This window comes from Equus caballus, chromosome 16, assembly GCF_041296265.1.
Source record: "Equus caballus isolate H_3958 breed thoroughbred chromosome 16, TB-T2T, whole genome shotgun sequence".
Lineage (NCBI taxonomy): Eukaryota > Metazoa > Chordata > Mammalia > Perissodactyla > Equidae > Equus > Equus caballus.
Genome location: NC_091699.1, coordinates 66,549,736 through 66,574,245, shown reverse-complemented (window position 1 = coordinate 66,574,245; position 24,510 = coordinate 66,549,736). Strand labels below are relative to the sequence as shown.

General features: G+C 35.8%; 1 protein-coding gene across 3 annotated transcripts in view; it reads left to right on the top strand.

The window, feature by feature from the left end:
- ZCWPW2 (zinc finger CW-type and PWWP domain containing 2) overlaps nucleotides 1–24,510 on the top strand; it is a 168,256-nt gene that overhangs the window by 118,265 nt on the left and 25,481 nt on the right. For 2 of the 3 annotated variants that reach the window (XM_005600877.4, XM_070238090.1), the window contains exons 6-9: nucleotides 9,043–9,101; nucleotides 10,205–10,272; nucleotides 16,468–16,592; nucleotides 20,076–20,713. In XM_005600877.4, coding sequence (XP_005600934.2) covers nucleotides 9,043–9,101; nucleotides 10,205–10,272; nucleotides 16,468–16,592; nucleotides 20,076–20,237 — 414 coding nt within the window. In that variant the 3' untranslated portion in view covers nucleotides 20,238–20,713. Of the gene's footprint in view, nucleotides 1–9,042; nucleotides 9,102–10,204; nucleotides 10,273–16,467; nucleotides 16,593–20,075; nucleotides 20,714–24,510 lie in introns of those variants that run through there. The other variant, XM_070238091.1, reaches the window with a different exon arrangement.

Genomic DNA, 24,510 nt, shown 5'->3' with positions numbered 1-24,510 from the left:
CATTCAGGTATTCCATCACCATTTTGCCATTTTCTATTCTGTTACTATAGTTTTCTTTCATGTTGATGCAGGCTCGGTGAGCCAAGGAGTCAAAAGAAACATTTCTTGGACTCTCAAGGTCTAGTAGTAGTGCTCTTTTATTCAGAGAATAGCATGGGAGGAGGACCCATGGGCAATGAAGAGCTGCAGTGTGTTGAAGGTAGGGCTAAATTTATAAGGCATGGGTATGTGACTTATTTTTACTAGACAAAGGAAAGATCATGTAACATGTCATTAAAATGGCATCAGTGCAGGTGGGGTCTGGTTATTGTGTGGTTGTATAACTTTATATATGAATCAGGTCATATAGATCAGCATGTAGGCCAGGACACCTTGGGCTTCTCTCCCTGGGGCAGCCTTGATCCACATCAATTTGACTTACCTTGTTCTTTAATTATTTTGAGGTAAAATTTAAACACAATGAAATGCACAGATCTTTAGTGTAGAGTTTGGGGGAGTTTTTCCTAAATGTATACACCCATTTAACTACCATCCAGATCAAAATAGAGAATATTTTCATCATCCCAAAAAGTTTCCTAACCAAAATTTTTAAATGTAGATACACTCTTTTGAAGTGCATTTGCATTTTCAAAATGTATATAAATAAACATATATTAATATTACCGCCCAAGAAGGGGGTCATCTGCCCGCTGCAAGACATGCCAATAGTCAAGAGGCAAGGAGGAAGGAGAGAAAGGACTTTTTATTACATCTTGCTAGCAAGGGGTAAGATGGCTGATTAATGTCTAAAAGAACCATCTTAAGGGTGGCACAGAATCTTGAAGAAGTTATATAGCCAGTGTGCAATGGGGGAGGGATGTAGGAAATGTTGAACCCCCTGGTGTTGCAGACTGGAAGTTGCCACATCAGAGCTTTCAGTTGTCATGGATATCAGCATAGAGTCTCTGCCCAAAGGCCATCACATTCCTAGAGAACTCAGAAGAACAAAGTTATCAACTTATAGCAGCTGGCAGGGGCCATAAAATCTACAGAGCATGTCTGGGTTGGTTAATTAGAGGTCATTCAGAGTTACAATATGGTTTCTTTTCTACCATATGGCTTCCCTTATGCTAACTTTGTGTTGAGCCGGTATCATTAATATAGGTAATTGTGCATTTATCACTTTAAATCATCAGTGGAAACTTTAACATATAAAGTTCTTTTCATACTAATTTCAGTCACTCTGTTTTCAAAATCTGCAGAGGGAAACTGCCCCACTACAAGGCAGTGGTATGAAACAGCCTTCCAGGGGAGTGATTTTTAACAAGATACTCTTTAGTAACTTAATAACTAAATCTGCCTGATTAGGATGCAAGATTTACCTCTTTTATTTTGAATTGCAATCTATAGGAATTATACAGGTTAACTATTAGTAGTCAAATATTAAAATTAGACAAAATGGATTAATCACATATCTGAAGACTTTTATATACCAATTATGAGAGCGAGCAAAGATCCCTTGATTCAGAATACCTATTTTCTGATGTGGATGATGGCATTTGCTCCTTAAATTAAAGAAAATCTACTTTGGGACTTGTATACTTGTTTACCCGTTTTTTGACTTGACTTCAGTCCATGGCTCTGACTTCAGCCAAATTATCTCATTGTCGTTCTCATAAGACGGGCAATGGGGGAGAGGAGCTGGGAAGCAGAGGGGAAATGTGCATCAGAGTGAGTACAGAAGAGTTGAAAACTCCTTTGTTCTTCCCTGGAGGTAGAACAACAGTGTCCTAGCGTGAAGGCCGTGCTGTTCTCCAAGTTCACAGGACTTGTAGAGGGAGAGGTATTGGCTCACAGCTGGCTTATATAAAGGGCAGTTTTCCCATTCACACAGCTGCTGGACTGCCTGTTGTTGCTGGGTCGCGGGTCTGAGGGGCTGCTGTGGAGGATGGAAGTGGAGAGGGGTATGGGTGATGCTTTTCTAAACCAGTGTTTTGTCCCAGTGCAGTGATTTAGCTGAGAAAATTCAAGTTGAGTCATGCAGATCTGGCGCTCAGTAAATGGAAGTTCGTGTTTATTAGTAATTTTCTCTCGTCCTTAAGAGTTGTTTTCATCCAAATTATTAAAAAACAAATGAAAAGTATCATTTTTTAATGTCACCATTTATAATAATAGATGTGTTCTATTAATGTTTGTTTCTCTACACATAACGCCCATTTAAAAATTTACTCAAAATATTAATTCACTTGGAATTTGAGTTTGTAATACTTAAAATCTAGTGTCAGAGATTCCAGAAATTCAAAACTTTTCAACCATAACTCTCCATATTTTCAATTCTATATTTTAACTTTGAGCCAGAAGGCATAAAGAGAATTCTACAAAATGAAATTGCTCTTTTGTCTTCAACTTCAATTTACTCTTCAACTTGAGTCCCAGTTATTGCATGAAGAACTTTCCAGGTGTTGTCCTGTGTTATTTAGGACTAAAGGTTGTGTTATGCAGCTTTATTCAATTTATCTTGCTGATTATATTCATTATGAGCATAATCCTTTCTCTCTGATCCAGAGACACATAAGTCATGTCTCCAACATCAAGCTACACACAAGATGAATCTGAGTTTCTTCTAAAGTTTGGAATATTTCTCCTTCACCATCATCTTCCTTGTCGCATTTCATTAAGACCAAAAATATTATTGATCAATAGAGAGTAGATATTGATATAACATACAATAGAAATTTGAATAGAGTTTGTATTTTATGGATTGTACCTATTGTGCTAGATATTAAATGATCTTTCTATGCCTAATAGTAATAACTGCTGTTTTCCTGTTTGCAAAAGGAAAGTGTTATCATTGGAAAAAATACACTGTCAGTACAAATTAGCAGAGTTTATAACTTATTAGAATTCATCTATAATTTCAAATTTATAAACGTCTGGCTTCTCCCCACAAGTTTTCCAACTTTTCATTTATATTAGATAACACAAACCTACTTCCTTTCTTTGAAGACCTATAAATTATTACTTTTTAAATCTTTAAAATTATAATGACTTTGAGGTGATATTTATCTTTCTTTTTGCTTATGTATTTAATACCTTCACTTTGGTCCAAAAATAATTTGCCATATCATGAAATGTGTATATTAGGTACACATCTTAAATCTGTATTCCCCCATATATTGAGGAACACAGTCATCTAGTTCAAACAAAAGGAAGTATATCTTCCATGTCATTCCGTGAATCTAGGTGCAAGAATGTCCTCCATTTTAACCTCAGAGAGTTAATGTAAAGACTTAGATCTATATAAAATTTTTAAAAGAATAATCTTTTTTTGGAGAGGGGATTGTGCTATGTGTAGAGTCTTTCTAGTCCCATGTGGGAGAGAGATCATTTTCTTTTGCATAATACCGAGGATAATTGCTCAGAGCATTTGACAGTGATCTGTCAGTTCGAAGAATCAAGCAGGTTATCCTTACTATTTCAAGTTGATGGAGAGAAAAATGGTAAAACAGATTATGAAGCACTCAACATTCATTCTTCTCTCCAGAAAAAAAAACATGTAATATGAGTACTGTAACCATTGAATGCTCTCTGTGCATCAGCTTTTTAGAATTTAATTAGAATATAGAGATTCTAGAAAGTCTTCCCTAGAAACCTTATCTTCTCTTAACATTCCTCTTGTTAAAATATCCAGTGACTTTAGGAAAAACTTTACACAAATGGAAACAGACTTGGATTTTTAGAGAGTCTCCAGTTAGAGGTAAAATAATCTAATTTACTGGCTCCATTCAGTCAGATGAACAACTGTAACGTAAATTCTGCTTTTCATGGGTATCTTTCCTCCCTAGACACTCTGTTTCGATTAGCCCTTAGTATTCTTAAGCTCTTTATAGATATGGGTGAAATCTGTGCTATTAAAAAAGAAAAAAATCCTCCTAAATTTCTATGTTCTACCCTGATATAGGTAATTTAAAAATTATCAGTGAAGGACATAATCATAGAGTTTCCCGAAATGTTCTGTTACTTCTATCCTCAGCCAGGATTGGGAGGTGTTAATAGAAGGCCTTTCATGCCTTTTGTTTAAGGTGGTCTAGTGGTCAACTTCTGTTTTTAGGGAAAATACTCTCCTGTCTCAGCTCACTGCTTGAATACACACTCCACTGTTTTCTCTGGTAAGCCCTTCAAAGCAGAGAAATCCAGTTCTTTATTGTGAACTTACACATGAGAGATAGCGCAAGGGACAGCAAGACATTTTTGTCATATTGCCAGTGACTAATCTCTGATACTGTCCTCTGGATCTCATAGGAAGACTGAACTCTACTAAAGGTTGAGTAGACTGCAGCATATGGTAATTGACTGACACTTGTGTAAGAAACACTAGATTTATATTCTTTCTGTTGAAATCATGTTTAAAATAGTGCTAGAAAATGATTGTGTCAGCCTTCCCCCTTTTCAAAGAAGTGTTAAAAACAATCATTATCTAGGCCAGAAGACTTAACTTTATTATTTGTACTCTCCAGATACTCAGATTAAGCAGTAACCATCATTTAAAATGCTGCATGAAACTAGTTTTCATCCTTATTCCAAGCATTTTTTCCTGGCAGATTTTCCAAAGGGAAATGAGAATATTGGCTTTTCCTTCTGTCTGATAACTTTTGACAAGGAGTTTGTGTACATTATTTAAGGCACAGATTCACTTTTGGAAATTCTGTCAAAGTAGGCAGCTCTTTAGTGATTATTGACTGACAGTTACTCTCAAAAGAAGTTCACAAAATACATTTATGTCTTCTATGAGCATAAAATACTGAATCAAAATTTTACACCCTCAGATTTAATGCATCTAACAAACTTGTTCTTCTTGCTTAAAAATAAAAAGATTTTTATGTAGATGAATAGTGACTTAATGAAATAGGTAATGTCAAGTTAGGTTATGCAGATTATATAGATCTGATGTAAACATAATTCTTATGGATTTTCTATCCTTCGCGATTAAAGGCAATTCTGTCATTTGCCATTTTAGTCAGCAATCCTAATTATCATTAAATATAATTTTTTTTCAGTAAATGGATATGCTCTCTATACATATACCTCTTTGTGTTTTACATTTAACAAGAAAAGAATTAATACTTGTATTGATTTCTTTAAAACCAGTCATATTTACATACCATTATATTTGTGTCAATGGGTGTGGGCTAGACCAGTGCCTAGAAAACTTTAGTTTGCTTAAGAGTCACTTGAAGAGCTTATTTAAATAGAGATTCCTGGGCTGCACTCTTAGAGTTTCTGATTCAGTAGCCTTAGGGTGGGCATGAGTATTTGCAGTTCTAACAAACTCTCAAGTGTTGCTGATTCTGTCACATTTTGACCCTTACTCTGAATAGCACTGAACTAAACAACATAGGAGAATCAGCTATGCAACACAGAAAGAGAAGCAAAATAGATGGACTAGATAAAGATTATAGTATCTACTTGTAAGGGGTTGAATGGTAGCCCCCAAAAGTCCACCAGGAACCTCAAAATGTGACCTTATTTGAAATAAGGGTCTTTGCAGATGTAATTAAGGTAAGAATTTTGAGATGAGCTCATCCTGGGTTAGGTTCAATGACAAGTGTCCAGACTTCTATCCTACAGAATTGTAAGATGATAAATTTTGGGTGCTTTACCAAGTTTGTGGTAATTTGTCATGGAGCCTTAGGAAGCTAATATTCTACCAAAGTCAACCATACCAAAGTGCCAAGTTTCCTCTGTCATAGCTCTAAGGAAGAAGGATAGAATTCTGACACTGGCCCAGTGGACTGTTACACTAGTTAAACAGTGATTGAACATCAACTAATTGCCAAGCACTGTTAGATAATTTCTGGCATGTTATTTAATTTAATTTTCCCCAAATGCTTTAAGGTAGTTATTTGTTTTTTAGCATTATTTAACAAAAGAAGACCTTGAAATGCAGAATGGTCGTTCAGTCAGAAAATATTTATTGTGTCTACTTTATATCAGGCTCTTGCTAGATATTAGAGTGGTCAGTGACTTACCAAAAGTGATACAGCTGGTAAGTGCCAGAGTTTGCATTCAAATCGTGATCCTCTCATTCCAAATTTGGTCCTCTCATTCCAAATTTGGTGCTTTCATTCCAAATTTGGACCATCAGGTCATACTCTGTCTACACCTTAGAGCAGGAAAGCACAGGGCATTTTGGCAAATACTGACTAGTTCATTTTGGCTGTTATAGAATATTAAAGTAGAAAAGGAATTTATTATCTCCAACACAAATCTCCCTGATTTATGGTGGCTATTTAACAGTATTTCTTTCTATTAATACCTATAAAGTAGTTTGCACTTTGTTACCTTAATCTTATTTCCCCTTGTAGTAACTCTTTCACTTCATACTCAAATATGCAGATAATTTAAGCTGATCTTTAATAACAAGATAGAAATAATAGCTCTACATTGTCTTTGGAGATGTAGATCAATGATTTAGACAACAATATTTCTATATTTTTTTCACCTTATTTATTTTTGTATATATATAAATAATAGTTCTGGAAAAAATATTTGACTACCTTGAGGTTGAAGATCACAAAAAGAAGACCACTTAGTCTTTAACATCATAATAATATGAATTCCCTGAGTGTTTCGTACAAACTTCTCTTGAATGATTATTAAGGTATTTAAGCTGTTTAATAATGCTTTGAGAGTTATTAAATTCAACCTTCATCTCATTATAGTTAATGCTTTAGAAAGTACAATGTGAATGGCACTCTGCTAGCTGTTAAACATTTAGTATGTTAAAAGAAATTGTTCCTACCCTTGCAGTTGAGATGCTTGATTCAAGAACAGTAAAATCAAGATCAGTGAAACTGTGCAAGAATTAGACAAAATGGGCTAAGAAATTGCTCACTTTAGCAGGTTAGAGTGCAAGACAAGAAATAAAAGAAGCCAACAAACATGTTGAGGGGAAAGTTGCACTGAGGTTCTGTCTTAGAAGCTGAGGGGAAATTGTATAAATTTGTTAAATGCCTAAGTCAACAATGATAACAGTATAGAATGATAGTAACACTGATACCATTTTTTCCTTGTGATGATATTTGTGTTTATCCTATCTTTCTACTAACATTTGTCCATTAATTTATTCCACAAATACTTCATGTGCATCTGCAGCATGCAAGGTATAGCATGGGGACAAAATGTATTACCCAGTGAGCAGATACATCTCATATACAAATAACCAAAATGTGAGACACTAACGCTGATCTAAATGACATTGATCATAACGCTCATCACAGGAAGATTCATGGGAGAATGTGGATTCTTCTGTGTCTGTGAATTGGTTACAAATTTTATTCAGCTATCTTTTGGGTTTTGATTCCTTATTTTATTGTATTTTTGTCAGTGAATGTGATCTGTAAAATGGAGATTATTTTTATATTTTTGAGACTTCCTTTACGACCCAGTAGGTGGTCAAATTTTTAAATGTTTCAGGCTTAAAAACAATATGTATTCTTTAATTATTCAGTGCCAGGTTTGATATGTGTTTATTAGATTAAACTTATTTGTATTGTCAAACTCTCCTATTTCTTTGCTAATTTTTGTGTTTGCTTTGTAATTTTTTTATGAGAAGTAAATTAAAATATCCCATTTGAACTATGGATTCCTCAGTTTCTACTTGTAATTCTTTCTGTTCTCACTCTGTATATTTTAAGGCTATGATTTGAGATATATCCAGATTCAAGTCTATTATACTTGCTGGGTGGATTGTTTCTTTTAGGATTAAGTAATAATCCTTTTTATCTCTGATTATGCTTTTTGCTTTAACATCCAGTTTTTTCTAACAATAGTATTGCTACATCGGGTTCCTTTTGTTAATAGTTATTGCCAAATTGTATTCGATCTCCTTACTTTCCATTTTTTCATGTCACTAAGTCTTTTTAAAAATTATACCTTTACTGAGATATAATTTATTCATTCTCTTAAAGTGTACAATTCAATGGTTTTTAAATGTAATCACAGTTATGCAACCAATACCACTATCTAATTTTAGAACATTTTTCATCATCTCAAAAGAAAGCCTCATACTCATTAGGAGTCACTGCCCATTTCCCACCTCCTCCCAGTCCCTGGCAACCACTAATCTACTTCTGTCTCTATGGATTTGCCTTTTGTGGACATTTCAGATAAAGGGAATAATCATACAACAAGTGGCCTTTTGTGTCTGACTTTTTTTCACTTTTCACTTAGCATAATGGATTCAGATTTCATCTATGTGGTAGCATGTATCAATACTTATTATTTTTAAAGTCTGAATAATATTGCATTGTATGGATATACCACGTTATCTATCCATCGATGGACATTTAGGTTGTTTATACTTTTTGGCTATTATGAATAATGCTTTTATGAACATTAATATACAGTTTCTTGTGTGGATATATGTTTTAATTTCTCTTGGGTATATACCCAGGAGTGGAATTGCTGGTTCATAGGGTAACTCTACGTTTAATGTTTTGAGGAACTATCAAACTGTATTCCAAAGTGGCTGCACTATTTCACCTTCCCACCAGCAATGTATGATGGTTTCAGTTTCTCCACATCCTTTGTCTTGTCTTTGGTTAGACAATAAAATCCCAGTCGCAAGCCCTTTTGGCCCTATCCTGGTACAAATTCCTTGTGGGCCTCCATCATGTCAGTTCCCACTTACATAGCTTTGGATTACACATGTTTCTGGCATCTGAATATTTCTCTTTTTTTCTTTAAATCTCATATATGTATTAAAACTTAAAAGTTGTTTTACTTCGTATTTTTATGTGTCTGTGAAGGTGAGGAACAGGAGTGAATATAGGGGATAAGTATTCATATTGGATCAGTTTATTAGTCCTGGAAGTTGAGCAGATCAATGCAATTGCAGTGACTGTGAAATGGTTGATTTAGAGTTACAGGTATTGTTTAGGGCTATGAACTAGAGTTTTTCTTCTGGGCTAAATTACTTGGACCATACAGGACCCATTATTATACTGAGCTCATCCAGTCCCATATGAACTAACTCATCTTTTTGCTGTTGTTATTTTACAGATGCAAGTTTCCAAAAATAAAACTGAAAAGAAAAAGCCAAAATTTAGAAAGAGGGAAAGGTATGTTTTTTAAAATTAAAAAGTATTAGGATAAAATGGAAATGTAGATATATATTGGGTTTAATTATTATATGACATTTTCCCCTGATACTTGATTCTGTTTCTCTAGGAAACATTGTGTTTAAAATTTTCTAGAAGAATTAATAAAATGATAAGTAGGAGTCTTAGAAATGTGGAGAAAGTTTTATGTTTATACAAATATGAACCAAAACTTTCAAAGATTAATATCATGTGAGCAACCAGATGAGAAGCAGATTTTTAGTTTAAAAATAGGTAATGCAAACCAGAAACAGACCTTTATAATGAACTAATAAGCCACTGATGGTAAGCTTTAGTGTTTATCATTGAATCCTCCATACAGTGTATTTATTTACTTCTTTGATGAATGTTAATCAATGCTGTGTTAAAAGGACTCCTACTCAATGACAGAGACTGATCCTAATATGATAGTCCTTCTCTTCTTCTTTGTCCTTTTTCAGAAGTTGAATAATTAAATTTTTAAAAAGGGCTTTTACTTTCTCATCTCAGTTATACTTCACAGTAACCCCATCAAATAGGTAATAGATAATCGTAATTATCTCCGTTTAAAAGACGCAGAATTTTTGGCCTCGAGGAGTTAAGTGGCTTTCTCAAGATCTTATGCTTAGAGAAAATGCATTTGAACAAATGTTTTCTGACTCTGAATCAGCAACATAGTGTAGTGGAAAAAGCATGAATTTTGCAGTCTGACAGAATTTAGTTCTATTGTGCTTAACCATTTACCCATGTTGTTAAATTTCTCAATTTCTCAGAGCCTCAGTTTCTTTATGAAATAAGAGTAACGATTACTTAGGTTTTGGGGGGATGGATTACATGAAAAAGCCTATGAAGGTGCTTGGTAGATCGTTAGTGCTTTTCACCTGGTGAGAGCTCAAATCAATCTTGTTCCCCTTTGGTTTTTCCCTGTGTCATGCTGCCTTATGTATAAAACAACCAAGAAAAAGTACCTCAAGATAAAGAAATATATATTTATAACTTACATTTACCAATTAATACATACATGAGTGGTCACTTAAATATGTTATTGATCTTTTGAAACTAAATCTGTCAAATTCTTTTTCTAGGAAAGCTATTTTAAAATGCTCTTTTGAAAATGTTTGTTCAGATGATGCCTTATCAAAGGAAAACATGGGTATGTGAAGGCCTGTCCTGCTCTTAGTTCTTTTACCTATATTTAATTCTACCAAATGTAGTTATAGTCCTTTGAAGAAAAAAACATGATGTACATATATACAGATAAATATGAGAAATATTAGTGAGTCAGTTTTGGTGTTGATTTATATACTAGGGCTTTTCAATTGTCTTTAGGTTTCTATTCCCTTCAATTAAATTTTCTCTGGCTTTGTCCTGTACTTAATTTTTTTTAAATAAAGCACTAGCAGTTGTGGGAGGAAATACCAGCATCTGTACATTTCAACCCAGACCTCTCCATTCCAAATTTACTGTGGTCCTAGGGGTACCAAAGGGAGAGAAAGAAGAAAAGCAGCAGCCTAGGGCTTCCAGCTGACTTAATTGCCATTGGTATTAGAAAACAGTGGGGTGAATGTGGAACACAGGGAGAAAGTTTTAGTTTTCAAGAGCCCTGTACTCTTCCTGCATTTTCATTAGTCTTGAAAAGCAGGCAAGTGCTTATTTGCAACATGGAACTTTGGCAGCCATGCAAAGAGGTTTCAAAGCCCATTAATCCCCAAGAAGTTATCCCTGCCATACTCTCTCTCCCTTGTAGCCACCCCCAGATCCTATAGCACTGTGATTCAATTGGCTAAATAAGCCATTCATTTATAGTCTCATTAAAAGAAAGGAAAACAGGCAGAGAAAGGACTGAGTAGTTATTTCAAAATAATAGTAATCCTTTTCTTCTTCTCCTAAACCAATACAAAATTCTGTTGTTTCTGTCTTTTCTTAAACCTATTCTGCTGCTGTTTTCCTGCTAATTAAGGTGGCTTTTCTTGGCTATTTTTTCTCTTTGCCTCACATGATCAGTTCAAATATTCCTGTAGAAACACAAAGTTAGTTTATCCCTGGACTGAGTTCCTACTAGGAGACCCTGGCACTGCAGCTGAGGTTTCCAATGCTGGGATCCTTTTCTCTTCCAACTTGCACAGGATACTACAGAAGGAATCCATTGACTGGAAAAGACTCTTCCGTGTAAATAAGTGAAAACATCTCAGTAGTTATCCATGTAAAGGGAAGCCCTTTCAGGAGTCTCATATTCTGTATGGCTCAAAAATCTCAATAGTTAATTGTTAAAGTAGTTAACCCGATCTATGTTTTACTCCTTCATCCCATTTTGAACAACTGAAGTGGAAACGTCTAGTCTACTATGTTCTTTGCAAGAGCTGACTTCCTAAAAGAGTGGTTCTTCTTCAATGGTTTAACCCTCCTCAAATTTTTTACTCCCTACTCGTATTTCTGTGGATCCCTTGATCAAGCCTCTGATATCTCTCATTTCTTCTAAGCTTAAAGTAGGACCAGTCCTAGATCAAGTGATAGAGGAAATTTATAGCATCTTCTTCTTGACTCTGCTCCACTTTTTGGATCCTCTTTCCTACACTCACAGGTGCTAAACTCTCCCATTAGTCTACTGCCCTAGATTTGCTGTTCCTTTATGGGTTTTAAGCTCTACTGACTGCTTCTCTGTCTCCCTCAATTAGAGATCAAAGGAAGAGCTAATTGAGTGCAGCTGCTTTACCTCCCCAAGTATCATTTTCTTCATCTGTAATAAAGAGATGCAGTAGAAACTCTCTTATCCAACAAGGAGAGGACTGTTTCTGCAAATTATTGGAAAAAGTTCAGGAATCATTAAATCATTTAAACTGTGCACCATGGCTATATAAAGATTTAAACTAAGAAATAACTTTTTTTGGACTATATCTGCATTTTTTGGAAAACTGCTACCAGGAAGATCATGTATTATGTTTGTTTTGTCCCTATAACATTTTTTTGCAGTGTTGAGGGACAAGAAAATTCATCTATGATGATGAAATAATAATAGCAATAATAAGGATGATGTCTAACACCTATAACAATTACTACGTGTCCTCATTATTCTAAACACTTTATATGTATTAGTTTCTTTAACCCTGACAAGATCTAAATGAGGTAGATATTATATCTCCCATTGTATCGGTGGGGAAACTGAGTCACTTAAGAGGTTATAGACTTTTCTAAAGTCACATAGCTTCTTAAAATCAAAGTGTGCAGCTATTTCCTTGATTGCTTTGAGTACCAGGAATCTTAAAACTAAGTTTATGGGGTTTTTGGTACAGCACTGGTAGTTGGCCTAAGCATTTTTAAATGAATTGATTTGGGTTTGTTTTTTTATTCTTTGGGCTTTGTCATTTGCTTTCTTATATCACTGTTTTCTGTTGATAAATACCTCATTTCTTTTGGGGAAGCAGACAGTCTCTAAAAATTTGAATAAAAAGATTGACATATTACCCAGAACCAAATCTGTTAACATTCATTACTAAATTAGCGATGGATGTGTTCATCAGCCATCTGAGACAGGTAAGCTTAAGAGGGTGGTTAATATAAGAAAGGACTGGATCATGGGGTGAGCCCTAGAGGGAACGTGAAGGTCTTGGGGCCAGGGTCTGGGAGGTAGAAGGGATGACAGAGAGAAAGGGGATATCTCAATACTCAAGACAAACTTTGCCCACCTGTTCTTGGTTTGGGGTTACCTTTAACCTCTAGGCTAAAAAGCAGGGTTGGCTTTCATGCCCCTTTCCTAAAAAGCACCATGCCTCCTATTTCTATTTGTCTCTCCAGGAATAGTGCTCTCTCCTTCATTACATTTCAACCTGTGTTTTACTCATCCTTACATTTGAATTGTAAGCACACAGAGAAGCCTTTGTGGTTCCTTAAAAACAAAACAGAACCAAGTATTTTTACCTCCTCCTCTCTCTCCTCCTCTATTAGAATGCCTCCAGAATTTCAACATTGAAATGGCCCTGCAAATTTGTTTAATAGGATTTTTTTAGTGCCAGCTTTGGGGTAACCCAACCAGTAGCCTCTTACATAAGAAAAGAAACAGCTTCCTTAAACATTTAATAAAGAAGTAGAAATTAAACTCCATAAATATACATTTGAAAGCTTTTAAAATGGTGATTCATTTATTGAGACAAACAGTAAGTTATTTCTTATCAGGAATGGAAAAACAGCACTGATTTATTTTACGCAAATTCATTTTTAAAAGCCACATATGGACTTCAGAATAGGAGATACTTTTTTCTTTCTTTCTTTCTTTTTTTTTTCTTTCTCTGAGTGATATAGCAGCTGTAATGCTACCACTTTACTCTCAACAAATTGAAACAAGTCAGGGAAACTACAGGATAATCGGTATTGATAGAAGATGATTGGTCTTGCAATCAGCAAAGGCATCCATTCTGTTCATTCTGTCTCTATCTTTGGAAGATATCGTTGACCAATTTTGATAACCCAGTTTGTAGATTACGGTAACTGCTGTTTGTTGAAAATTATTTTTGAACTCTATCAGTTTAATCTAGGAAAACCTATTTAGAAAAGCAAACCTCCCATTGCTCTGGAAACAGAATTTGACATCAGTCAAGTTGGTGTTGTGAACTCTGGTTGATTTATGAAGTTATCCATTACTTTGTCTACTCTTTGATCAAAAAGCAGTATACATATTTTTTCAGATCATTTGAAAACGGAGAGCCTACAATGCCATTCAGCAATGACATTCATTGTCATAAATTGTATTTTAGCCTAGCCTTAGAAATATAAAGATGTTTGTGTGCCATTTTTCCTTTACAGCATAGCTCAAAATCCATCTTCTCAACAGTGCATTAAATGTCAGTATCAATTTCCATTGACTCAGAATGTAAAGTAGGGAAACACAGCATCTATGAGTGGGACTGGGGAATCCATGTTGAGATAACCACAAGTAGTTGTCTGTTAAGCGTCAGGTTAATAAGTAAGAAATATGTCATAAAGAGAGCTTAATTTCATTAACAAAATTGCTTCAATAAAAATGTACATTCCTTTAGAAAATTCTGATTCAGTAGACATGGGGTCACATTCATATTTTTTAATAAACTCTCCAAGGTGATTCTTATGCCCACCAAATTTTGAATACCGTTGGTCTAGAATGTAATAGTTCTTACTCTGTGTTCTTAGGCTTTAGCAATTACCCTGGAGCACAGAGCTATGTGGATACTAGTAACATGTCAATTATAGTTTTTGTTTGTGTATTTTGTTTTTAAACATAGGAACTGGTTCTAGGGTGTTGAATGGCTTATCAGAAAGCTGTTTTCAAACTGTTTTGAAAGAAGTTTTCCATGGAGAAAGCCTAAGATTGGTTGGGAAGAGATGACGGCAAGGAAGGCTCATTAGTCTATGCCTGTTCTCTTGAGTCCCTGGCTCTTAGCAGGCACACAGTAAATATTTGTTGATTGAATATAAAAGTGCTTGGGGCAAGAAATAAGTATTGAGGAAAATTATTTTTGTAGGGACCAGCCTGGTGGCACAGTGATTAAGTTCTCACCTTCCACTTTGGCAGCCCAGGGTTCTCCAGTTCGGATCCTAGGTGTGGACCTCTGCACTGCTTGTCAAGCCAGCCTGTGGCAGGCGTCCCACATATAAAGTAGAGGAAGATAGGCATGGATGTTAGCTCAGGGCCAGTCTTCCTCAGCAAAAAGAGGAGGATTGGTGGCCGATGTTAGCTCAGGGCTAATCTTCCTCAAAAAAAAACCAACTTATTTTTGTAGACAAAACTGTAATGTGAAAAATATAAACTAAAAATTGTTTTTCTAGTACTGTAGTGACAACCAAGAAAGGGAAACTATTTTATAACCTCCCATGACTTTATTTAACACTATGATTTAAGAAATGTTTTAGCAGAATTTTAAAATTTCCTTCTTATGAGTAATAGATAAGAGAAAATTATCAACAAAGAAGGTGATAATAAGATATCGAGTCTTTTGAACTGGAGTAAAGGAAACTGCATAAAACTTTTCACATTAATAATCTGTTTTTTACCTTACAACATGCTTAGTTTACAAGGATACCTGTGGGTGTGTTCACACACACATAAATGGATGTATATAGCATTTGTACTTTTCCTAAACATTATTAATCAGAAAAATTTTAAATATGTTCAACAGTTAGATTCAAAATTAATGTTATTGCTGAGAACACCTTTCTTCCGTATTCACTGATAGTATTTTAGCTCTAAAGTGTGTGTGCTGATTGGGTCTGTTTCCATGTTCCATGAACTTTCAACTGCTCTACCTAGTGTGGTTCTTGGTGACCTGTCAATGAACAGTGGCTAATAGGAGGTGATGTGTCAGATTTTGTGAACAGAGTGGAAGTTGACGGGATGTGTATTCCTGGCCTTTCTCTTTGAATCATGTTGCCTTTGGAAGGATTTCTCAGATGTTCCATCTGTCTGTTGTGCAGGACTACAGGCCACACATGCCCTCCTTTCCTTGATCTTTACTTCAACAAGACTCTGTATCAAATGAAAATGTTTGTTTTATTTAAACTAAGAATTCAGTAGCATATTGTTAATCGGTAGTTGAGTGATACTATTTTATCTCAGCAAGTTCAATGAATTACCAGATTTTTTACCTACTTATATTTTTGTGTCACAGTAGCACACACACAGAAACTTTTATAAGTGTGGTATTTTTTTTTTAAATATCATATTAGGCAACTAAGATGTGTTGATATTTGGGTTAGGAATAGACTGGCCTTTGTTTAGCCTAGCCACTTAATTACATGGCTTCCCTTTTTAAACAGTAGTTTTAACAGTTTATTGCAGGGATTAGCAAACTGTGGCCCACAGTCCACCAGTCTGTGCCTGTTTTTGTAAATAAAGTTTTATTGGAACGTAGCCACTCTCATGTTTGTTTACATGTCTATGGTTTGTACTACAACAGCAGAATTGAGTAGTTGTGACAGAGATCATCTGGTCCACAAACACTGAAATATTTACTCTCTTGCCCTTCACAGAAAAAAATTGCTGACCCCTGGTCTTTACATAACATAATTTAGTTTGGTGCCCTTGGCTCCTGATAAAAAAAAAAAAAAAACTTCTATTGAGCTTTTGTGTTTCAGGATACCTCATGGTCTACACATAGCAAGAATGTCACCTACATTTTTCAAGGAATAATTATAAGCGATTCACCTGGAAATCCATAATAATTTTGCATCAAGCAGAGGCATATGTGAAAATTATATGAAGTATTTATTGTTTATCTTGTAACATTTAGAACATTTCCTCTTTTTGGATGGTTAAGATTATGAATTAGATTGAATTAAGTAAGGTGTAGCGGTTTTTACTATATTGATGATGTTTCTCTAGTTGTCTCTGAGACAGAAGTTTTACTAAAAGAGCTGGAGCAAATGCTACAACAAGCCCTCGAGCCCACAGCAACACCTGATGAGTCTGAAGAGGAATATAGAGAGGAAATAAATACAGCAGAAAAGGTAGTACTCATGGTTATTATCAGGCCTAAATAGCAACTTCAGATTCTTTAAATGGCAGCAATTGTTCCTGAATGCATATTTTAATTATATGGGAAAATTTTTTCACTTCTGAAATTGTAGCCCTGGATTATCATGAGATGAATAATAAACTAGTAGCCTGTTGAGAAATCAGAATACATCTATCACTCTTTGAAAAAATATCTGTGTTTGAGCAGAGGAGCTCTTTTTATTTGAGATCTTTGAGGTTGGAATGAAGAAAGATAGAAGGGTCTCACTGTGGATGACGGAGTGCCACTGCAGAGAGGCCTCTCCCCTGCTGCCAGTCTTTACAGTAGGGAGAATGGGCCAGAATAAGAGCAGCTTGCTGGGAAATCTGCCTTATCTGGTTCATGCACAGGGATAATCTCTATAGGGACCAACCTCATTATTAACATACTGGAGGTAGAATATTTCATTGGAATGCATTTCGCCATTCATAACTAGATTTGTCCTTTTTTTTCTTTTGGCCAACTATGTTGGGCTGAGAAAGGCCATGTGTGCTTACTTTATTCAATTCTTACATATGACAACATAAATTTTAACTTGGTTGACAAACTGCTCAGCACATCAGTTCCATGTCTCTGCAAATAAAATGAGGGTACAAGCCCATATCATTAATACGGAGCAGCAATGTGGTAGGTGTGAGAACAAGTCATGAGGCAGACACTTCCACAAGGCAGTACAGCTGTTCCCTAAGTAGTTAGGAAGAAACATGGTGGGCTGGCCTGGTGGTGCAGCGGTTAAGTTCGCACATTCTGCTTCTCGGTGGCCCGGGGTTCGAGGGTTCGGATCCTGGGTGCAGACATGGCACCGCTTGGCAAAAAGCCATGCTGTGGTAGGCGTCCCACGTATAAAATAGAGAAAAATGGGCATGGATGTTAGCTCAGGTCCAGTCTTCCTCAGCAAAAAGAGGAAGATTGGCAGTAGTTAGCTCAGGGCTAATCTTCCTCAAAAAAAAAAAAAAAAGAAACATGGCAGTGAGGAGTCACTGAATCAATAAGATTTCATTCATTCTCTCATTCATTCATTTAGATATATAGTGTGCCTGGAGTCAAGAGAGCACAGTGGTCAGGAGCACAAACTCCGGAATATAACGCCTGTGCCCCAGTCCTGGTCCTTCCAGTTAGGACTGGCGTAAATTGGCGAAGTTGCTTTTCATTTGCCTCAGAGGATTGTTTTGAGGATTAAATAAGGCAAACCGGGAAAAGTGCTTTGACACCTATGGCTAGCTATTACTACAGATAAGAATTGTCAATGGCTGTCACTACAGAGAATGAGTGCTAAGATTTCCTTGCTTCATGTCTTTTCCAACATTCTCACTCTGAACAACTACTCATCCCCAGGTTTATTTGTTCTCAGATGCAGAAAAAGGTACATTTATAAAGGGGCAAGCTTGTTTACACACTGGCAGACTGCCCAACTGCACGATTTTATTGAGAACTTCAATAAGAACAAAGATGATTCTTAAATACCTCATCTTTATTGAGTTAGAAATCAAGAAAATATACAGAATCTACAGTTAAGGAGATAAATGTGTTAAAAGAAAAATTAATGTTAAAAACTTTTACTGAGTTGAAAAACATAATAGTTTTCTTAATCAGCACCAGTAATACAACTTCTATCTGAATTTGTGTGGATTGTAAATGCCATTTTTCAAATTAAAGTTCCTCTTTTAAAAAACTTGTTTTCTCTATATAGATCTTTCCTTTTGTAGAACAAAATCTATAGATTGGTGACATATATCTTATATGCATATAATTAATGTACAAATTATTCTTTTCCAGAAAATGTATGTTTTCTTTGAGTACCATATGGTTTTGTGCAATGTTTTTTCAGTCTTTGCGTTTGTCTATTCAAAAGTACAGCCAGGTTGATTTTTATAGAGATGTCCTGGAGCTTTTACAACCATAGAATTGGCTTCTATTTTGCCATTATAACTAGTAACTTGATAGAACAGAAAATTACGTCTGATTTTTATTTCTTAAGGTAAAATACATGGTTTTAATACATCACCAGGCAGGAGAGTGCTTTTTGTTTTAGATTCTTGTCACATTTTACACTTTCAAAAGGCATTTAGGAATTGTAAAAACTAACCACTTTAACTTGTTGGCAGGCAGGTGAGTGCCTCCTGCTGTCTGGTTCATAAGCCACTCTCCACACTGAGCTTAGTAAGTCTGGTATTCATGCCAGGTTCAGAATATTTAGGGCCTTGTTCACTTTTAAATGAGGAGAATAGCAAGGAAACCAACCAGCAAAACTGGAACAATTTCTAGTTTAAAAGTAAAGAAATGATCACCCCATGGATTTCTTTTTTAGTTTAGTTAGTAGGAAAAATTAATATGGCTTCCAAAAGTAACACCCCTTAAAACTGGAGGTGGGTTTTGTTTCTAGGAGAAAGTGGCCTCTTATAAACTAACACGCCAGAAAGAGCCACCTGATAATTTTTAAGTTCTGAGCATGTTTATTTTCTGAGCAGATATTGTTTGAGCTTTTCTCAAAGTCGTAAATTGGATGATGTTTTCATCATTCATTTCACGTATTCAGTTTCAAGTTGATTACTCTCAAGCATTTATACCAGTGGATGAGAGTAGCAACATGAAAAAAGTATACACACACAGATAATCAAAATTCATTTCTATTTGTCATTGAAATACTCTATGAGATTATTTTCCTCAGTAGAATCACCTTAATTATGTTCTTCTTTAGCTAATATTAACACTGGTTGACATGCCCTGACTTGGCAAGCAATGGCAGGAAATTAATTTCAGATTTTTATAAAATGCATCTGAATAATTCACAAATTAGATAATCCATTTACAAATAAGACAGAATTTACTGAATAAATATTTGTATTAAAAGGTACATTTTTGATGTATGAAAATACTTGTATAAACTACATGTATATTCTTTTTCTTTGAATTTTGTAGAAAGTTAACTCTAGCTTTAATTAACCTTGAAGCTATAAATCTCATATGAGCATGTGCATTTGCATTGTTTTTACCAGTGTCCTTTGCCACAAACTAGAGCAAACTATCACTATTCTTAAGTAATGTAAATGTTTACGAGAAGATGACCACAGAAAATGTGACTAAAACAGTTTTAAGTTGTATTCCCTATAATAATAATTTTAAAACTAAACAAATATAGAAAACTCACAGAATTTAAGTGATCACATTTTTCCAAAGCATAAAGTTAAAACTAAAGACGTGCAGTGTTGGGGAATAGAGACAGGACCTAAATAATGTTATTCTTGTACTAACACATTTACTGTACGTTATACTATATGTGGGGATTATTATTTGACCACCAGCATAACAGAAAACTGTGTAACTGCTGTGACTTGAGGAGTTACTGACAACTTTATGTTTTGTTCAAATAATTAAGCCTGTTCTTCAAGTAGATTTGATGTAGATCTGATGAGTTGTTGTATGGTTATTTTTACAGTTATCTAAATGCAGCTCTGAAGCTCCTGCAGGCAGTCCATTTGAAAACCACTATGAAGAGGACTATCTTGTAATTGATGGAATAAAATTAAAAGCTGGAGAATGTATTCAAAATATAACTAACATATTTAAAGAAATAGATGCTTTGATGTCTGAAATTTAGGACATTATAGATATTTTCAAAAGTTATTTATAAAAATATTTACATCTTTATATTTTCCCAAAGTCAAAAACTTAAAAATGTTTAGTGAAGTAGGTATACATTATACCAAATTTGATCTTTGTAATAACTTTTTACTTCATACTTTGAGACTGTCCATTGTTTTGAGAGCCAATCAAATGGTATTTAAGTTAGTGTTGAAAATTTAGAATTTAAGATATCCTGATATTTATATTTGTAGATTTTTTTCTTCTTTGCCTTTATTTTAAAATGATTTATGAAACTTACTTTATGAAACACATGCTTTACAATGACTATTTAGTCTCTTCATTCAAATGTGGCTAGCTGTTAAAATGGCTGCCAAGGTTATTATAATTCCTAGAGATAATTCAAATCTAATATACTTAGAGAATGTGTATTTGTAGTGGAATTAAGCTCTACAAAATGAAAGGAAATAATAAAAAAAATGTTGTACAATAGGGTTGGAGCTTTATTTTAAAAACAAAAATATATATTTTCTTATTATGTTGGAAACGGTCATTTCAACCACAGTTCCCAAAACTGACTGATTAACAGAGATTGTGGAGGTCTTTGTAAGATCAGAATCCTGGCCCCTTCCCCACTGAATCAGTATCTCTGGAGATGAGGATGGGAAAATGTAATTTAAAATATGTAGAGATAAGTTAAACGTATTCAATATTTAAAAATGCAAACAATATAGAAATGTAAAAAGTACATCATGTAATACCACTCCCTTAACTTCTTCCCTGAAACCCCATTCCTTATGGATTCTGATGAACAGTTTTAGTGAGGGTTCTTCTAGATCTTGTTCTATACACATCAGAATGAGTATATATACACATTCATCTCTAGTTTCAGCTCTGGTTCTTTCTCTCTGCCAGTCTCTCTCCCTTCAGGTGGGGATTTGGGGAAAGGGCATTCCAAGCACATAAAAACCAAAAACAAAGCTTAAACAGAGGAAAAAAGCAATCTGGGACCTGCTGTTAGTTGAATTAGCTGGAGTGACGTGTGAGGGTGAGAAGATAAGCCACAGCAGATGAAGATGGCTGTGTACACAGGCTAAGGAGCTTATAATGTATCCTGAAAATTATAGGGCCCAAGTGAAGAGTTTTAAACAGTGGAATCACTTTCACATTTCAGAAAGATCACACCAGCAGCAGTGTGAATAATGGAGTGAGAAGGAGTCACACTGGAGTCAGGGGACCAGTTAGGATACTACTTTGGGAATTCAGTTGCAAGATTATGAGAGTCTGAAATGTGGTGGTGCTGCAGTGGAGAGAAGAATCTTTAGAGATTCCAGCTAAATTAACATCAATGGATTATCATGATTTAGAGATAGGATATAGGGATGAGACAGTGGGAGGAGTCAGGAACAACTCCTGGTTTCTGGTATTCACAATGAGGTAGGAATACATGCAGATGAGAAACATGGAACAAATACCAAGTTTGGGCCAAAGTGTGTGAGTTCAGCGAAGATTCTAAGCTATTCACGCTTTGACAAAGCCTGCATTTCAATACCACTCTAAGAACCAGAGTGACTAGGAATAGTGCCTCAACACATCACATTTAAATTCTACATGGTATTAAACAGTGAAGGCTAAGGCTTCCTTTTTTTCTTCCAGCTGAATTTACTCCACAGCATTCAGAAAAGTTATTCCTCTTTTTCTTGGTGGTATGATTTTCTATTCACAGCCTACAAGATGTAATTGTTCCCACTTTTTGTTACTATTTAGAATCAATTATAAAAATGACTACAATTGTATTTGAAAGACTTTATCCACCATTCAGTTGTTTGATATAACCCTCCACCTAGTAGATCAGTTAGATCACTTGCAGCTAATTCCTCTTGGTGGAACAGCCAGTGCTCATCAAAGTCAGATTCCATAGGTAAGATACTGAAGTTTCCAGACAATTCGTCTCTGCTATGTTCTGAGTTGTAGAAGTCTGGAATTTCCACTGAAGTCTTTGAGTACTTGAGCAGCTCAAAATGGTTCTGAGAACAAACATTTAGATTGGCTGTGTCTGCAAAGGAAACTGCAGTCTCTTTCCTCCTCATGGAATCCTGGATCCATGTGAGATCCATGTGAGATCCATGTCAGGCTTTCAAATTTTGAGGTAGAATGTGCCCAGGGAAAGAGATGAAGGAACAGTCAACTAACATCTCTGTCCTCAGGGCTAAGAATCATGCATGGCTGGCAAAGCCACCCTACTGGTACATATCCCATGTTCAGAGGCAGGCCATATAACATAGACCAGGGCACAGCAGTGGGACCGTGGAAATGGAATGCCTGCCTTCAGATCCTGGTGCTGACATCTACCAGCTGAAAGACCTGAGGCAATTTATTTAACTTCTCTGAGTCTAGGCTTTTTTCCATCTATAAAGTGGAAGTTGCTGTGAAAGGAAACATATTAATGTACATAAGAAGCATATAACAATCCTAACACGTAGAAAACTATGCAAGTTATGGCTATGATTATTGTTGACTCAGCATTTCTCTTTTGACTGCCCCTGCCATGCCTCTCCTATGCCTAGTGGACTAACATGCTCCTTTCAACAGAACCTGAGGTGACATACCTGCTTCTGGGGAACTGAGACCAAGGACTGTATGTGATTAGCTGACTTCTAGGGAAGACCTAAAGGTGGCTAATACTCTACATTTATAGCTAGAGCCTCTTGCGAGGCCCGAAGGAGAACATCTTAAGGAAATTGCATCCTGCCCACCAAGGGAAGTTAACTTCTAAGTACACTAGTTATATCAAGTTTGATATGTAAGGTATAAGGCAGTATGTCAGGGCCTTCTGCCCAAGCATTTTGGCTAGAATAAAAGTCCCTCTTTGTCCAGCTTGAGAAGTGGCTGACTGATCCTCTTTGGAATGAGTTGGGCCAAGCCGTCCTACTCTACAGCCTCCATGAACTTATGGAAGGTCTAGATCTATTGAAATCTGAGTCCCTAGTTAGATCTGCAGACCCTGGAGAGTTAAGCACCAAAGCCAGGTCTGTTGCCTTATTTTCCAGGAAGTCCTGGTCAGTTTACTCCATGCTGGAAGCTGAATTTATGCAGAGATTTTTAGTGGTCAGAGGCTTAGGTCTATCTTTATTGAGAACAGGCTGTGTACTTTTGATAGGTTAGTCTCTTGTTTCCACTAGTGGGATAAAGGGGGAAGTACCCATGTACTTGAAAGCGTCTGTAGTTCTACAGCCTTGAACTTACTAGCTCTGCTGTGGAGGGTGATGGGCCACAGACAGTTCATCCATCTACTAATAGACCTAGGCACTATCATAAACTTTGTAATCAGTCTAGAGCCTTTGTGGGAAAAAATGGTGGTTAGCTCTTTCTGGAGGAATCTTTCATTAATGAAACTGAGTGACCTGTCTAGTGCTTCTGATGGAACCAAACCATTTTACCATCTAATAGCTCTATCAAATAGCTGGTATTTCATGACTCCACCATTTATTGAGGATAACAAGTGGTGGAATTCTGTTCCAGATACTTCCAGACCAGTAGCATTTGCACCTGTGGCCCTTCCAAGGGACAAAGGTAAGATTTTGAAAATCCTAGAAAGATCCAAATCCTACCCTATCGTTTCGTCTCCCTATAGGGTCCCAAGAGGAGAACTAGACATAGTACAATTAAAAATTTTTAAGTACTTTAGGGCTGAGCCAACTCTTGATGCCTCTCAATAGAGTTCTAGAAAAGTTGGTTAGTACAGATAAATTTGGTCTTAAGGTCTAAGTAGGACATTCTCTGTCCACAAATCTAAATGTTAGAATTTTTCCACCCACTGATTTGTTGCATAGAATAAGCACTCAAAGTGGTGAGCAGCATAATCAAATGAAAGGGCAGAGGAGAAAATAGTTTCCAAGGAAAATTTTGAAAGAATGAGTTGTTTGCTTTTAGATGCATATTGGAAAGTACTACAATAAAGAGAGATGCTCAAAAACAAAACAAGCAAACAAATGAAAACACGGATTGCAAGCAGCTTGGAATATGCTAGGTAAGAAAATAAAACTGTTCCTTATCTTCAGCCTCTCCGCCCAGAAAGAGATTCTCAAATTAGGATATGGCCTGGGGACTGAGATCAAGTCCAGGGCATGATTCTTGAATTATAACAGAAAAGACAAAGACCAAATCCAGGTGGTTTGCAGGAAAACATGGCCTCAGAGTAAAGACCCAATCAGAGGTGTGGCTGTAACACTGCAAAATATTACAAAGTGACTTTTAGTAGATCTTTCAGCTGGACAAAACCTCCTATA